Source organism: Myotis myotis, unplaced genomic scaffold, assembly GCF_014108235.1.
Source record: "Myotis myotis isolate mMyoMyo1 unplaced genomic scaffold, mMyoMyo1.p scaffold_m19_p_6, whole genome shotgun sequence".
NCBI classification, from domain to species: Eukaryota; Metazoa; Chordata; class Mammalia; order Chiroptera; family Vespertilionidae; genus Myotis; species Myotis myotis.
Window position 1 is genome coordinate 67508399 of NW_023416368.1, and position 17625 is coordinate 67526023.

The 17625-nt window shown below is 40.5% G+C and overlaps 1 protein-coding gene across 2 annotated transcripts in view; it reads right to left on the reverse strand.

Annotated features, from left to right (window-relative positions):
• The window catches only part of SPOCK3 (SPARC (osteonectin), cwcv and kazal like domains proteoglycan 3), a 336682-nt gene extending 319857 nt beyond the window's left edge, over positions 1-16825 (reverse strand). For both annotated transcript variants that reach the window (XM_036315567.1, XM_036315566.1), the window contains exons 1-2: positions 16646-16825; positions 16193-16381 (exon numbers count right to left, since the gene is read on the reverse strand). In XM_036315567.1, the coding sequence (XP_036171460.1) occupies positions 16193-16381 (189 nt within the window). In that variant the 5' untranslated portion in view covers positions 16646-16825. The remainder of the gene's footprint in view (positions 1-16192; positions 16382-16645) is intronic.
• Between the last annotated feature and the right edge of the window lie 800 nt (positions 16826-17625).

Below are 17625 nucleotides of genomic sequence, written 5' to 3' on the forward strand. Positions count from 1 at the left end.
AGACTGTCATAAGTTATGAAGAAAAGATTGTAAGGCACAACTCATTTACAACCATGTTGCCAATAATCACAGCAGAGATTTACAAATTAATTCCCTATATATCGTATGCAAAGTTGCATGTATCTGGATGTTTCTGGGGAAAGTGGTCAGAGCTGTCTTCAAATTCTAGTTTCTATGCTCCAAAATGATTAAGGATTTTTAGCTCAGAGGATTAGCTTTGGAATAACATCGGTTTAATCAATGTAGAAACATTTTATTAATTATGCTGCCGAAGCAAACACTCATAATTGGACATTATTACAGGGAAGTCCTAAAGTAAATATAAAGATCAGAGCATAGAAATAAACTTCTATGCCAAACTAAATACACATACAGAAACTGCTTTATTCCAATGGTTTTGTTAAAAAAAAAAAAAACACAAAACATTTATTTGAGATAAAATATATGATGCCATTTTATTTGGCTTTTATAAATAAATTTGGATTTAAAGAAGAAAATAAAAGTTTGTTTAAAATAATTTGAATCTCCTTAACCAGTTGGTCAATTTACAAAATTATATTAAAATGTTACAAAAAGTTGGAACATAAACACATTCTATTATCATACCTCTTTACACAACATAATTTGGTTTCTATATGATTTAACCAATACTTATTTAAGAAAGAAACTTGGAAATGAACATATAATTTATATTCATTTTAAAAAATCAATCTTAGATCTATTCACAATAAAATAGTTATATGTAATACCAATTATGCTGTATCTCTATAGAAATTAAATTGTAGAATTTGTATCATGCCATCTAAGGCTATTTAAATGTATAATTTCTTTCAAGTAAAAAGAAAAGTTAAACCCATAACCACATCACAGTCTAATCCAACAACAAAAAAATGAATAAAAATTAAATTACATATTCAAGTAGAAGAATTAACAACAAACATGGTAAGCCTACCTATACCTACAGCTACCTACTACTTACAAGGATAATTGTTCACAAAGAACTTATTTTTGAAGTCCAAGATGACAGGCTATGGAGTAATAAAACTGGAAAGCCATTCAGGAACACAGAAGCAGACCCATTAGAAGTCAGTGAATTGTTTTTAAGTAAAAAATGTGTGTTAACAACAAAATAACTGTCCCAGATCCCGATAGGCATTATCTGGTCCCTATGTTGATGTTTTACTTGTGATCTTGGTAGCAGGGGTAGTGACCTGGCATGAGACTAACCCCAGAGATAATTTGTCACCTTTGAGACTGATGGCAAGCTTGCTCTAGTACTCTAATAAATCCAACAGCACATGTAAACAAAGGGGCATTCATTCTCAGAATAAACAAGACTTTTGGCAGCAAAGGCCAGGTGGCTTTCAGCTACTCAGAGCAAACAAAGCCAGCTGGAAATTAGATTTCCAGATCTCATGCACTGACCTATAAACTGCTGTGGTTTTCGATGATACTCGAAACTTGATACGTGGCATACATTCAAAGTACAATTTTTTTCGAAGACTTCTTATTCTAATGAATAAAATAAACTGATGAACAAAACAGATCCAGAGACACCAAAAAGCATGGAACAGACTGTGGAATCTCAAAGGGAAGGCAGGGGTGGGTGGTGGGAAGGGATCAACCAAAGGACTTGTATGCATATATGCATAACCCATGGTAACTGACAATAGCATGGTAAAGGCGTGGGGTTTGGGAGGGGGCAGGCTAGAAGGAGTCAATGGGGGGGACAAAGGGACATATGTAATACTTTCAACAACAAAGATGAAAAAAAATGGTGTGGGATGTCTTCTCCTATCTTGACTACAAATTTGAATTACACATGTCATTCCCCAGTGGCAACTTCCCCATATTTTTATACTTTTTACTTACCAGATTATGTGGGGGAGGGGAAACAGAAACTTTTGATTCTAAACTTATTTTAAATGATAATAACATTAGCAAGCAAAGTTAGCATATTTGGTCAACATGAAATTCTGGGGATAATGTGGCCAATGTGTTGATCTACATAAAAATATCACTTTGACTAGGTTTACTTTCAAATTTCAAAGCTTCCTAACAAGCACAGCAGGTGTTTTGCTGGTTTGTTTTTAGAGTTTTGGTCTATAAGCATGAAACTTATTTTGTTTATTGGTTGATATGAGAGAAACATTGACTTGTTGTCCCACTTATGTATTCATTGGTTCATTTTTGTATGTGCCCTGATACAGGATCGAACCCACAGCGTTGGCATACTGGGGCAATGCTCTAACCCAGCGGTATGCAACCTGTGGGTCGCAACCCCTTTGGTGGTCGAACGACCCTTTCACAGGGGTCGCCTAAGACCATCCTGCATATCAGATATTTACATTACGATTCATAACAGTAGCAACATTACAGTTATGAAATACCAACGAAAATAATTTTATGGCTGGGGTCACAACATGAGGAACTGTATTTAAAGGGCCAGAAGGTTGAGAACCACTGCTCTAATCAAACTGAGCTAGCTGGACATGGCACAATAGCTCTTTAAAACTAAAGAATACAGCATCTCAACTCAAAGAAATTATATTTCGTGTCACTGAAACATTTCTCAGGTAATACCAGGCTAATCGATGTTGATTCAATGTCCCAGAGAAGTTTTGCCTCGGGGGAATGTTCATTTTAGATGAATCTGACTGCCTCAGGGACATTTGAGGAGAACCTCAGATGTTGCCAAGGGCACCTTAACCAGTCTCCCTAGAAGACTAGGAGGTTGCCTATAATTTCATACTACGCTGTATGCCATGAAAGGCCTATAAATATTCTCCTGATATTCTAAAACTGGTTCTTCAGCAGATGCTAATACCATGTGCCAAGGCAATTAGCAAGCTCATATTTCAGAGTATCCTGCACAGAGTACCCTACTAAATGTCTTGAAAGTCACAAAGCAGGCTGGCAGTAGAAAAGTGAAACTGAGCTGTGATTAAGGGGCTATCAAGCGAATATTTTGGGGAACTCTATCTAGTAGGTCGTTTACCATATTCAGGAAGATAATGCCCTATCATGTTTTATAGATTTGGAGACACAATTAGATTGTTTCACTGTGGGGCCCGCTCCTTCTTTCATTCCTGCTAAATAATGGGCTTTTCCTTATTCTTTGAATAGAAACCCACAGAAGTATCTGGAGCACTCAACTTATTCCAAAATTGACCATATAAATCTATTTTATTTTTTTTATCAGAGAATATTTCATGTAATCATTTATTTCATATAAATACTTAATGTAAAAGTTAGCATCAAATAAGTTCAGTATTATTTAACTTCAATAGCTACAAAATATAGAAATCACTGTATATTAATGTATTCATACGTTCCTCAGCCTGGCAGCTAATTAATTTTGCTTTTGCTACAAAACTCTAACAACAAAGAATCCATGTTCAATGAAACAGTTCATACTTAGTAACTTAATTGAAATTCTAAATGGAGAAGTCTCCAACATATCAAATAGGCAATAAAATGACTCTAAAAACTAGATCTATTCTAACCTATCTTATATGCTATATCTAAAGAATTGAAAGCAGATCCTGAAGAGGTATTCGCACACCCATGTTCCTAGCAGCCTCTTTTACAATATCCAAAAGGCAGAAGCAATTCAAGTGACATCTGTGGCTTAATCGATAAACAAACGTGGCATACACACAATGAAATGTTATTCAGCCTTTAAAAAGAAGGAAACCCTGCCATTGGCAACATCATGGATGAACCTGGAAGACAGTAAAAACAAGCCAGTCATAAAAAGGAGAGGGACCGCGGGAGGGTACCAGGGCATGTCCGGCCCTTCTGTCACAGTCCCCATTGGCCAGATCCCAGCAGCAAGCTAACCTACTGGTCGTTGTCAGTGCGCGTCATGGTGACTGGTCCAATGGTATAGAATGAATGGTCGGACACTTAGCAGATTAGGCTTTTATTATATAGGATATCTGAGTCATTTGATATTCTGAATGAGTACATTTTTACCATTATCGCCCCCTCTAGCTATAATAAGTCCAAACTTAAAAGTAGCCTATTCATATAAACTATAGAAAATGTATCCATTTACTTATTTTAAAAATTATTTGATTAGAGTAACAGCTAGGAATTAAACTGAAATATTATTTCTAATTAAAGTGCCTAATAAATTTGCATTTACTCATAATTTGAATCTATAGTTTCCCTAACATTGGTTTTCACATTTATATTATTTAATATTCTGGCTGATATATGTAGATATATAGAAATAGATATAGATATATAGATATACATAGAGGTATATAGATATAAAGAAATATAGATATAGATATATTTAATTATTACATAATTAGAAATAGTTAAATTTCAACATGATTAGTACAGATGGTTGGAGTTTTCAGAGAATAAAATAAGAGAAACAGATGGTCTCCATTATATAAAGTAATCTAGCAAAGTTTAAACATAGTTTATTTTACTTTGTGTGTACAAAAAAATATTGATAAAGATATAGTATTATTTTATTGACAAAATATTAAAACAATCATCTGAAAATAGGCACATTGGCATACAGTTAATTTCTAAAGTAATATAAAGAGCATACTATAAAAGAAGGCTATAGAAAAAAATTCACATATTTGCCACTCTCTCTGAGTTTGTGTGTAGAAAATATACATAGATGTGTGTGTATATATATATAAAATTTAAATTCCTTTCCTAATTTATGTCATTAGTAAACCAAACTATCAAATTATAACCCTAACAAAATAATAAAATTACAGATTGCTGCAACTACAAGTTAAACTTTCTTTTCCATAGTTAAATGATATAATTTTAAAACTCAATAACATTGTTCCTGAGGAAACAGTCATGAAAACAAAATCAGGAGTTTTTTTTTTAATTATCCCTATTTCACAATAAGAGTGATAATACTGACTAAAGACACCCAAAGCACAGAAACTACATATAAAAAAGGAAAGAGTACCTCACTCATATTCTAAAGATCATTATTTTTTTATTAAATGTGATTATTTTTAAACCATTAAATGGACTAATGTAATGTCATGGTACTACTGTATTTCTGAAGGAGGGGATAAAAGTTTGCATTAAGCCATCATCCCTTGAATCTGAATAGAAAAATCAGCTGTCCATGTTTAGAAGTGGGAGACATTTCTGGTTAAGGCCATTACTTCCTTGATAAAGAAAGCAGCTTAATGAGTAGGATATGGAAAGCCAGTGACTCCCATTGGAAGGACATTGGGAAAAGCACCAACCCTTTGGAAGAAATACAAGGTGGAGTAAAAGTAGGTTTACAGTTGTTCATATGGAAAATAATACTATAATTAATAAATAATTATAGAAGAATAAATTATTTCACATATTCATATCTGTAAACCTACTCTTGCCCACCATGTACGTGACTGCAAGGACAAAATGGTTTTATAAAGACTTTATCTACCTTTCTACCTTGTATATTTGTACACTATAGTATCATTACTATTATTAATTTAATTATAACATATTCTGAATTGTGTGAATAAAATGCTAAGCAAATTTATATAATCATCACTTATAAAATAGTCGTGCCATAAATACGTTTATGAAAAAAAGGATAAATAAATACTAAAGTTTTCACTTTGCAAGGTAGGAGTTAACCATCTCTTTAAAAAACACGCACACACAAACTGATGGACAGACAAATAGTGCAATGCACCATCTCTGCTTCTGGTCCAGCCAAGGAGCTCAGCCATTTCCAATGTCAGCCATCTCCCATGTCAGCTATCTCCCATGTCATGAAACACATCTGAAAGCATGAAGCCTCTCTGGCACATCGGCACATCTGGCAGCAAGTCCTCACTTAACCTCATCCATAAGTCCTTAGAAACTGTGACTTTAAGCAAAATGGCATAAACATATAAACCAATGTTACCATAGGCTAATTGATATAACCAAGAGTTAAGTTCCTGGAGCATATTTCTGGTTTAAAAAAAAAAAATCACCAAAGTTCTAAATAAAGACCTAAAACTATTTTGTAACACAGAAAATGTAGTCGCTGAAACCGGTTTTGCTCAGTGGATAGAGCGTCGGCCTGCGGACTGAAAGGTCCCAGGTTCAATTCTGGTCAAGGGCATGTACCTGGGTTGCGGGCACTTCCCCAGTGGGGGATGTGCAGGAGGCAGCTGATCGATGTTTCTCTCTCATCGATGTTTCTAACTCTCTATCTCTCTCCCTTCCTCTCTGTAAAAAATCAGTAAAATATATTTAAAAAAAAAAAAAAGAAAAGAAAATGTAGTCAAACAATACTATTGTAATAACTATATATGGTGACAGTTGGGAACTGGAAACATCAGGGGGAACACTTTGTAAAGTACATGATTATCTAACCACTATGCTGTAGACCTGAAACCAATACAAAATAATATTGAATGTAAACTGTAATTGAGATTTTTTTATATAAATTTTTTAAATAGGAAAAAAAGACCCCAACCTAGACTTCTAATATTAAACAATGAAATAAAAGCGAGCTATACATACATTTAAGAAAGATTAAAAAAAAAAAAAAAGTAAGATCATTGTTTTCCAACCCATTGATCCAATTCAATTCAGAATCACGGGTGGCTGGAACCTCTCCCCAAAGCTCAGGGCACAAGGCAGGACCCCAGCCTAGATCAAGGCCCTCCCATCGCAGGAAGCACTCATATACCCACACTCACACAGCCTGGGATGATTTAGAATGCCAATCACCTAATGTGCACGTCGTTAGGATGTGGAAGGAACATGAGCCTCTGGAGAAAACCCACGCAGACATGGGGAGAATGTGCAAACTCCACACAAACTGTGGCTCCAGGCCGAGAATTGATTTTTTTTTCTTCTCATCAATGTGAAAACAGAACGATATTGAATGAGAAGACATTATTTAAAGACCTGCCGTACTAATAATGCTAAAATAAATTGTTTTCTTTGCTTTCAGGACTAAGCGCTGTGTGAATCCAACAATGGCATCATTTCCAGATTTATTCCAGGGCAAACTACTTTACATTAATGGTCTTGCCTTCTTCTTTTTCTTTCTTTCTTTTCTTTTCTTTTCCTTTTTTTTTTTTTTTTTCAACATTGGCTCTAGTGAGTAATCTGTCCTCCTCCTAAGGGAATGGTAGCTACATTTTAATTCCTTCCCACTCATCACCATTATCTACCTTGCACCAGAACATTCTGGACCTATGACCAAAGATAACTAAAAAGGTAATGCTAAAGGATTTCACTAGAAGACAGGACTCATCAGCAGATGCAGGCTGGCCTTAACACCTTTTGTGGATAGTTTTCTTTGTTTCTGACCTGTAACATATCCTCTTAGACAGGAGCACACTACTAATGGTTCTTAAGCTCCTACACCCACAACCTTAGGTACCAGGCACTCCAGTTCTACCCTGAATACAGAACAGAGGAATGTTATGAAAGTAGGGAGAAAGAGATTGAGGGCAAAGCAAACAATTAATAGGAAATGATTAAAAAAAAAAAATTCTATCAGTGGGCACAGAGACTATTCTCAAGAGATATTCTGATGTTGAAACAGCTACAGTAGCTACTAATATTTTCCTCCCAGAACCTGATTCACCTTCTTTCTTTCCGGATTAATCCTTTCCCATTAGAGGTGACATTGGCTCATCTCTCTTATAGCCAGCTATAGCCACGCCACTAAGTCCAGGCCTTGGGAATACACACAAGGTAATGGGTGACAACGTTCAAGTCGATTCTGGGACGAGCCGCATGTCCTAGACCAGTGATGGCGAACCTATGACACACGTGTCAGAGGTGACACGCGAACTCATTTTTTTGTTTGATTTTTCTTTGTTAAATGGCATTTAAATACATAAAATAAATATCAAAAATATAAATCTTTGTTTTACTATGGTTGCACATATCAAAAAATTTCTATATGTGACACGGCACCAGAGTTAAGTTAGGGTTATCAAAATGCTGACACGCTGAGCTCAAAAGGTTCACCATCACTGTCCTAGCCTTTCTCTTAAATCATTCCTACTGGATAGGAAATGTCAAGTTATGGAGAACCCTGAGAAAATAACCCTGGAAGTCCAAGCCTGGACAGCTCACTTCCTGATGGTGATATTGTTGGCAAATAAAATTCTGCCTTAACTCAGGCACTTGGGTCCAGAGGCCCCTTTTGCAGAAACTTAACCTATTTCTAAATGATACATTGGCAACTGTAAGAGAGACAGAAGGAAAAGAAAGAAATCTGGACTGTGTGTCTAATACCTGGATTCAGCCACATAACCTTTCATTGAAGCCGAGCAGTTGAAAAAGAAAGGGAAGATATTGGTCTCTGACATTACTTAGCAGGTAGCATGAAAACATTTAAAGACTTTAAAGCACCAAAATTATGTGGTCAAAGAGAGACTATGGAAAAAGAATTGGATGAATTGGCAGAGGGACCACCAACATGCATACAATTAGCATCTACTGATACCACTCTAAATATGAACATGACAGCTTTGACATAGCATACACAGCATGCCCACTTTGGTCCATTGGGAACTCATGGACTAAGGCAGGTTAGCACATGAAACCTTATATTCTATAAAAAATTAAATGTTCATTCAAATTACAAATCTAAGCTGGAGATAGTCAGAAATGGAAGTAAAATGGTTAATAAAAAGCAATACAGTTCAAAAAGCCTTTATTAAGGACAGTTCAATTGCACATTTAACACAGTATTCCTTCACTTCGTAGATATTTTTCTAATGCTAATACTGACCCAGTCATTGTGCTAATGCTTAGTGAACTGTAGGAATTTGAGAGGAGAGAGAGAGACTAAAATATATAGCTGTAGAGAGTTCACAGTCTACTAGGGTAGCCAAATATGGAAACTAGGAGGGGTAGAAAAGATGAAAGGATTTTCATAAATGGAAAAGGCATGTAAATACTCTAGCTGGTAGGAGCAGGGCAGGCTGAGAAGACAATTCACAGATCAGTCTTTAAAAATAGATAAATAAAATAATTCTGGCCCACCTCATGAAGAATAAAGTTGTATAACACCAAATGCCACTCTGAGTCAGAATCATAAGATCGAAAAGCAGTCTTATTGTAAGAGTAGGAAAGTAAATGCTTTTATAGCAGTACAGTGTTCCCTCTGTATATCTAGCTAAAAAGTTTAAGCATATAATCTCAAACAAGCTGACTTCCCATAAAAACCTGAAGGCACACAGCGACCACACATATACCAGCAAATGAGACTATGTCCTGAATTTTTGGAATAAAATATTTCATCAGAAACAAAACAACAAAAAACAAACAAACAAATATGCCAATAAAATATGCCAATAAAAATACCTGACAGATGTCTTAACATTTTAGGAAGAATATCTTCTTCTAACTGGCATATAAATATATAAGACAATATATAATCTCCTTGATTTTCTAATTATTATAGCTGTTACCTATTTGAAGACACACATATACAAACATATAAAGTATATATTCATGTATGCATAGACCTACTTATGCATACCTATAATCATATACTAGAGGCTCGGTGCACAAAAATTTGTGCCCTCGGGGGGAGGGGGGGGAGAGGGGGTCTCTCAGCCTGGCCTGTGCCCTCTCGAAGTCTGGGACCCCTCGGGAGATAATGACCTGCTGGCTTAGGCCCACTCCCAGGTGGCAGAGGGCAGGCCCAATCCCTAGGTGCAGCCCCTGGTTGGGCTCAGAGCAGGGCCGACTGGGGAGTTGGGGCGCTGCCCCCTGTCATCCACAGAGCAGGGCGGATCAGGAGGTCGATGCCACCCCTAGTCACGTTTAGGGTAGGGCCGATTGGGGGGTTGGGGCACCGCCCTCTGTCACACTCAAGGCAGGGTCGATGGGGAGGTTGCGGCGCCACCCGCTGTCATGCACAGAGCAGGACCCATCAGGGGGGTTGGGGCTTCGTACCCTGTCACACACAGAGCAGGGCCGATCAGGGGGTTGAGGAGCTCCCCCCGTCACACACAGAGCAGGGCCCATCAGGGGGTTGGGGAGCTCCCCCCTGTCAGGCACAGAGCAGGGCCCATCAGGGGGTTGGGGAGCTCCCCCCTGTCAGGCACAGAGCAGGGCCAATCAGGGGGTTGAGGAGCTCCACCCTGTCACTCACAGAGCAGGGCCGATAGGGGAGTTGGGGCACCGCCCCCTGTCACACAGAGAGCAGGGCAGATCAGAGGGTTGGGGCACAGCCACTGTCACACTCAGGGCAGGGCCGATGGGGGGGTTGGGGCGCCGCACCCTGTCACACACAGAGCCGCAGGGCGATCGGGGGTTGGGGAGCTCCCCCCCGTCACACACAGAGCAGGGCTGATCATGGGGTTGAGGAGCTCCCCCCTGTCACGAACAGAACAGGGCAGATAGGGAGGTTGTGGCCCCGCCCCCTGTCACACACAGAGCCGCAGAGCGATCAGGGGGTTTGGTCGCTGCCCCCTGTCAAGCTGCTCCCGGTGCTGGGAGGCATATTACCCTTTTACTATATAGGATAGAAGCCTGGTGCATGGGTGGGGGCCGGCTGGTTTGCCTTGAAGGGTGTCCTGGATCAGGGTGGGGGTCCCACTTGGGTGCCTGGCCAGCCTGGGTGAGGGGATGATGGCTGTTTGCATCTGGTCACACCCCCTTCAGGGTGGGGGTCCCTCTTGGGTGCCTGGCCAGCCTGGGTGAGGGGATGATGGCTGTTTGCAGCTGGTCACACCCCTTTAGGGTGGGGGTCCCCACTGGGGTGCCTAGCCAGCCTGGGTGAGGGGCTGAGGGCTGTTTTCAGGCTTACGGGTGACTGAAGCTCCCAACCGCTCCTTTTTTCCTTTTTTTTTATTCTGGGCCAGCTTAGCTCTGAGGCTAGGCTCCTGCTATGAGACCTCCACTGCTGAAAGCAGGTTTCTGGCCTTTGTTTACCTTCTGTATTTGAAACAATGTTTCGGTCCTGCTGGCTGAAGCCCAGGGTTTTGTTTAGCTTCTATATTTGTTACAATGTTGCTTAGAGTGCAACTGAGAGGCGGGCAAGGCAGGCGGGGAAGCTTGGCTTCCTCCATCACTGAAGCAAGCAAGCCTCCCTGTTCCTGTCAGCTGCCTGGCTGCCAGCCGCCATCTTGGCTGGAAGTTAATTTGCATATCGCCCTGATTAGCCAATGGGAAGGGTAGCGGTTGTATGCTAATTACCATGTTTCTCTTCTATTAGATAGGATGACATATATACACACACACAGAACAATGTATTTCTTAAAACACTTAATTATACTTTCCTAATAACTCACTAGAAATTATGAAAGCTAGAGAGTTAAAAGTGTTGCACACTTCCCCCTATAATTTCCGTTAGAATGAACCCATACCAAATTGACTACATTTCCAATTCAATTCAGACTTCCTGTTGGGATCTGATGATGTGATACCAGCCCTTCCTAACAGCCCTCTCCATGAAACCAGCAGATCAGTGGGCATCCTTTGACCTGCCATTCTAATGTGACATCAGACTTGACAAAACCAGTCTTAGATCCTGCCTGGTGAGTATGGTACTGGTGGTGGCAGGTGGGGGGGAGGGGGATATTAAGAAATAGGGATGTGGAGATCGTACCAGAACCACTGCTTAACTAGGACCCAATAACAAGGATAGAGGACAGGATGCTGCATGGGGCTAGCCCTTTGCTGCTATAGTAACTCATTGTCTGCCCAGATCTTCAAAGATTGCCTAATGCTTCTTTCAAGAAGTCAATTGCCTCTCTCTTGATTACATCCCCAGATGATTTAAACAATATAAATAGTCCAACATCAAAAACATTGCATGCTACAGTCTTTACCAGCTCTGATCTGTAAATATGCATACTATATTCACAGGCTTTTATGACTTTTTAAACACTCTGTGGCCCATAGTCAATCAACGATCAAAAAGAAAGAGAAACACTCATGAGAATGCAACAAATTAAGTGTGAAGAATTCCCATAGAGAGACTACGTTCTCAACTATGATAAAATATAGATAATAGTTACCACAGTTAAACATACTGTTTCGTGATGAGAAACACTAAAAATGTGTGCATTTTTATTAGATTAGGTTTCCCTACCCCCTGCCCCTTCCCAAAAAAAGAATAGGTTCTCCATTATTGAGAAACTATTCCTGAACAGAGAGAATACTTGGTTACATGTTAAATTTCTTCAAATTAGTATTAATTCTTTAATTTTATTTTTGGTACACTACTTTTTAAAAAGTTAAGTAGCACAACATTCTTGCCTACCATTAATATACCACAAAGGTAATCATTGCACTATATGTATATGACATCATCCCCTTGTTCAACTTAAATATATACAATTTTATTTGTCAATTATATCTCAATTAAAATATTTTAATTTAAAAATAGTACCACAGAGGAGGAGCCCTAGTGTTAAGGTTATGCTGGCTATTCAGGAAACAGAACCATGGAACATCACAAATCTAAGGGAAGTACTGAAAGCATTCTTTCAAGATTCTCACTGTTTGAATTTTAATGCTTTTTAAAGCAATACAGTACTTTCCTTGGAGTAGGCAGGGAAACCAATTGTCTTATTTACTTTTTAACAGCAAAGTTGATAGATTCTCAGGGGGCTTTATTCCTTATAGCCACTAATGCCAGGAAATATCCCTTCAACAACTATCATCTCTTAAATAATCTGCCCAACTTAGATGAAAAAGGGAAATACAATAAGTTAAGAAAAGTCTACTTACTATACAATATATCCAAAGAAGGCATTTTTTTAAAAGTCAATTTATAATTTGATTGCCTCTGAGACACTGTACTTTACATTTTCTCATTTTACATGTCCTTTAACTTATATTAAGGTTGAATTTTTAAAGGTGACTTGTAATGCTTTCCTATTGCTTTCAATATACCTAAAGAATATTAAAAATCACTTAAGGGATAAATGTAAACTGAAGTTGATGGTGGGTGTTGCAACACAAATACTAACCATTTCTTAAAACAACTTTCAAAATGAGCCTCTGGTTTTTTGTTCCTTTGCTTTATCTAAAGTCAAATAATTATACCCTAAATATAACATGCTGGTTCTAGTTACGATACTTACTTTTAAATGTGTTGACTTCTCTATATCTTAAGTTAAACTTTTATTTTTCCTAACATAGGAGTTAAGGTATTATAGGCATTTTTATGCAAATAACAAAATATATTAATAATTTCAAAGGGATAAAAGTTCTCTGTTTATATAATCACATTTTATACACTTTAAAGGGCAACAAAACTTTTTCCAAAGAGCAATGCTAATATAAAGTGGTCAAAATTATTTGGAAGTTTCTTCTATATTAATAGATATTCTTTATAAGCTGGCATTTGGTTTTATAATTTCTCTGTTTCACATGGAGGAAATTGAGAAAAGGAGTCATCAATGACAGAGCTTCTGGTTTTCATCTACTCTCCCATAACACTTTCTATCCATGTTCTTTATCCCTAAAGCCTTATTATATCTGATATATTATATATTTACATCACATATATAAATCACATTAATTTAAAAATCACTCAGTTAAATATGAGTTATTTGAATAACATCAAATATTATTTAAAACATTTTTCATATATAATTCAAAAGAGGATATACTTCAAACTTTCATCAAGAAGTTACTTGTACGATAATGTTGACTGTGTAAAACAGTCACATAACAAAAGGTAAGGATTAATTCTAGTATTAAATATGCTGAAGTATCCAAAGTTTTTTTTTCCAAGTGAAATTAGTTATATTTTTATGGGACAAAAGCACTAAATGGAAGTACGTCAGCAAACTGTTTCTAAAAGAAATTCAGAGTTCCTTCTTTCTGTGCCTTCATATAAAGTGAATATTCAAATCCATTACTTAAGATGTCAATGCTGATGCAGAACAGTTAAAGGTATATTCATGCAGTACAGATTTCAAGCACTGCCTCATAACCATGGACTTCCAGCTGAAATTGAACCAAAAAAAAAAAAAAATGAACAACATCCTGAAAGACACAAAAATATTATTAAGCTAGTGATTCCCAAAAAGGGGAAAGAAAATATGTAAATTATGAGTGGGGTGGATGGTCTAAATAAGGGTTGCCTATAATGTACTCTGATGATTTGAGGTCACACTGTCAGCATGCATTTTAGCATGTTAATGATAAGCAACAGGTAGTTAATGGGGGAAAAAATATAGCACTTATCTTCTCCATGCCCTCTGGAATGTAATTACCTTCCTAAAGTAAACCATCATTATATTTTCATGTTTTGCATGTGCATCAAAACAGATATTTGCCAAAAATACTTCAGTAAATCCCTCACTTAAATTTAGTATGTAATTGTGATGAATTTTCCCCAAAGGTCACATAAAAATAACTGAAAATACTATAGCAATAAATAGTCTATTCCGTCATTATATAAGTTGGCTGAATGACTCCTAGAATATGTAATTCATTCAGGCAACTCAGCTTGCCTAAAAAGTTTAAATCAAACACATTTACAAACTTCCCAAGTATAGACCGGTTGCTCATAATAATTCAATAAAGTAATTTGACTAAAGTCAGAGTAGTAAGCTATTTCAGATTTAAAATATATTTTAGAGATGAAAGTCTAAAATTCATTTTTAAAATATTTTAACGCAGCCACTAAGAAATGAAATGCCATATGTGAAGCATTGTTCAAATACTGACTGTCAATATTTTTCCAAGTGAGGGCATGATAAAGGGAAATTCTTCCCCGGGTTTAGAAATAATTTCATTTGTTTGCTTGACTTTATTTTTTTTTTTACTTTTTTTTGTATTCAATATTAGCATAAACAGAAATAAAACAAACGTGTGGGGGGTTGCTTTGGCAAGAGCACTCATCTAGCAAAATGTTTAAGCCTTGTTCACAAAGCATGTAAGCAAAGCCCTCCATTAAGTGCTATCATCATTATGGTTTTTCATCCCCATACCCATGCCTAGTCTAGTATTAATGAGCAACATCTAATTTTAAAGTATAAAAAAAAAAAAAAAAAACAAAAAAAAAAACAGCGGTTCTGGAATCTATGTGTCAGAATCAGCTACATGTTAGATTTGGCTTGTCAGCTAGTTCACGTGAGGGGTGTTAGGAGAAGGGGTAGAGGAGCCAAGATGAAAACGAGTCTATAAGCTTCCATTGATTTTTCTCAAATCGTGACAGTGTGAGAACTGATGAAAGAAGTTAAGTCACCTGCACGTAGTGTACTGCGGCTGGACTCCAGGAGAAATTCTCTCCCCGGTCACAGGAAGGGTTGGCAGTGTGTCTGTGACTCCCACTGGCTCCCTTTCCGGCCTTTGGGGTCTAAAGCCTGGGATGGGGACAGTAATCAACCTCCTCCCAGGACAACGGAGTTGGATGCGCGGAGAGCAGCCGTGCTCTTGACGCGGAACTAGCTCTGCTGCTGCTTCATTCAGATCAGGTGGGGAAACAAACGATCTGAGTATCAGGGTCCCTGGCTCCAAGGCAAACTAGCGTCCACTCCTAAAACCTGGCTGGGTCAGGAGAACCCGAACCCGTCAGGGAACTCCCCAGGGCGGTCTACAGATTAACCCTTTCGGTGCTACCACCTGAGGACTTCGCTTCCACGCCACCGGCTCACCCCGCAGATTTCACGGGGGTTCATTTTGGGATACAAGGCAACGGAACGCACTGCAAACACGTTCTGTTTTAAAGTGCATGCCGAAGCACCCATCTGATCAGCAATGTTATGCCATCAGGAGCGGTTCAACTTCTGCCGACCGGTGCCGCCCCACAACCCCCACCCCCACCCCACTCCCCTCCCGCCCTTGGAAGAGCGGGCATTTATAAATCTTACATCTTCCTTCCTCCTCCCTCCAATTCCTTAATGGACCATTAGTAACGAGATCGATCCTAGTTACTTTCGTGGCAATGCATCGCAAAAGCACATCCACCGTGTTGGCTAGTGCCAGAAACACCCTGGAAAAGTTGAGCCGGGCGAGCCGGCACTTTGCAAACCCTCGGAGGCCAGAGGGGAAGGGGGACGGGGCGGTGGGAACCGGGCGAGACCTGAACTCCCGGGCCGCGGGCCCGCCAGCCCTCCCCGCTGCACCGGGCGGGAGGGGGCAGCGGAACTGCCAACTTCCCGGCCGCCGGGCACCGCGGCGGCTCCTGCAACCCCGCCGCCGGGCAGACCGAGCCCCGTGCCCACCCGCTCCCGGCCGCCGCGGCCCTCGCCCGCAGCCGCGCAGCACTTACGTCTCGGAATTTGTTCCACTGCCCGACCTCCTTGTCGTACTGGGAGATGGTGGTGAGCCATTGTTTGTCATCCAGAAAATTACCGCCGTCCGACCGCCCCCCGGCCGCAGCCACGGCCGCGGCCGCCGCGAGAGCCTGGCTGCACCAAGCGGCTGCACACACACACAGCACGGCCGGCACCTTGAGCATCTGGGAAAGGAGACACAACGGGGGGGGGGGGGGGGGGGCAGTGTCAGGCAAGGGGCGCGGAGACCGGGGAGACCCTGGAGAACGCGCAGCGGCAAGGACGGGGAGAGGAGGGGACGGGCGGGGACGGGCTTTCCCCCGACACCGGCACTCGCGGACGCAGCCCCGCAGCCCCGGGGGAGGAGAGGGGGGTGGAAGGGAGGGAGCCCCGGCCGCGGCAGCCCAGGCCGGGCCGGGCCGGGGGAAGACGGCTTCCCGGCACATCACCTTGCTGTGAGCCCGCTCGGTGCTCGCAGCTGCGGCTGGAAAGGCGGCGGGGCTCGGCCAACTCGCGGGTTTCAGGAGCCGCGGCTCGCGTCGCCGTCTGGAGCGGTCCACTCAGCTCCCAGCGCCGGGCGCGCTCCCCGCATCTCCACTCCCCCCGCGCGCTGCTCTCCGCTCACTCCGGTTGGCTCACCCCCTCCCTCCCCCAGCTTTTTTTTTTTTTTTTTTTTTTTTCCCTCTACCACCTCCTCCTATCCTACCTTCCTCTCTCTCTCTGGATAGGAGCTGCAGTTAACTCCGGAAGCGCCGCTGGCTGGAGGCAGAGGATGCGCTGCTCTTCGCCTAAGAATCCTTAGCAGAAGAGGTTCTGGGGTTCGCCACGCAGACTGACCACTCTCTCTGCTCCTGGATTTATTTAACGCGGCGCGTGCTGCACCTCTCTTAGTAGCCTTGGCTCTGCATTTACCAAGTCAGGTCTGGAGAAAACTTTATGCATCACCAAGACCAAAGGATCCCCTGGACTTTTTGTCCTGTAAACCTCTTGGCTGAGCCAGGACCTAAGGCAAAGCCATCTCTCATATTAGAAGGTAGAATGAGAGAGAGAGAGAGAGAGAGAGAGAGAGAGAGAGAGAGAGAGAGAGAGAGAGAGAGAGAGAGAGAGAAGGAGGAAGGAAGGAAGGAAGGAAGGAAGGAAGGAAGGAAGGAAGGAAGGAAGGAAGGAAGGAAGGAAGGAAGGAAAAGAATCGTGACCAGGTAGGGCATTTGAGTGCACCTGAATCTGCCAGCTACCATAAGATATTGTCCCTGAGTAAAAACTCCTCGGCAACTGTATTTTACGTTCTAGTATGTGGATCAAAAACTTTAAAAAAACCCAATCTATGCCTCCCTCCTGCAAAGTGGAAGAGAGTTTCAAAGACCTAATCCTAATTTTTGCCTCCAAACTCCAATTATGACAAAATACTGGGCTCTCCATTGTTTTTCCA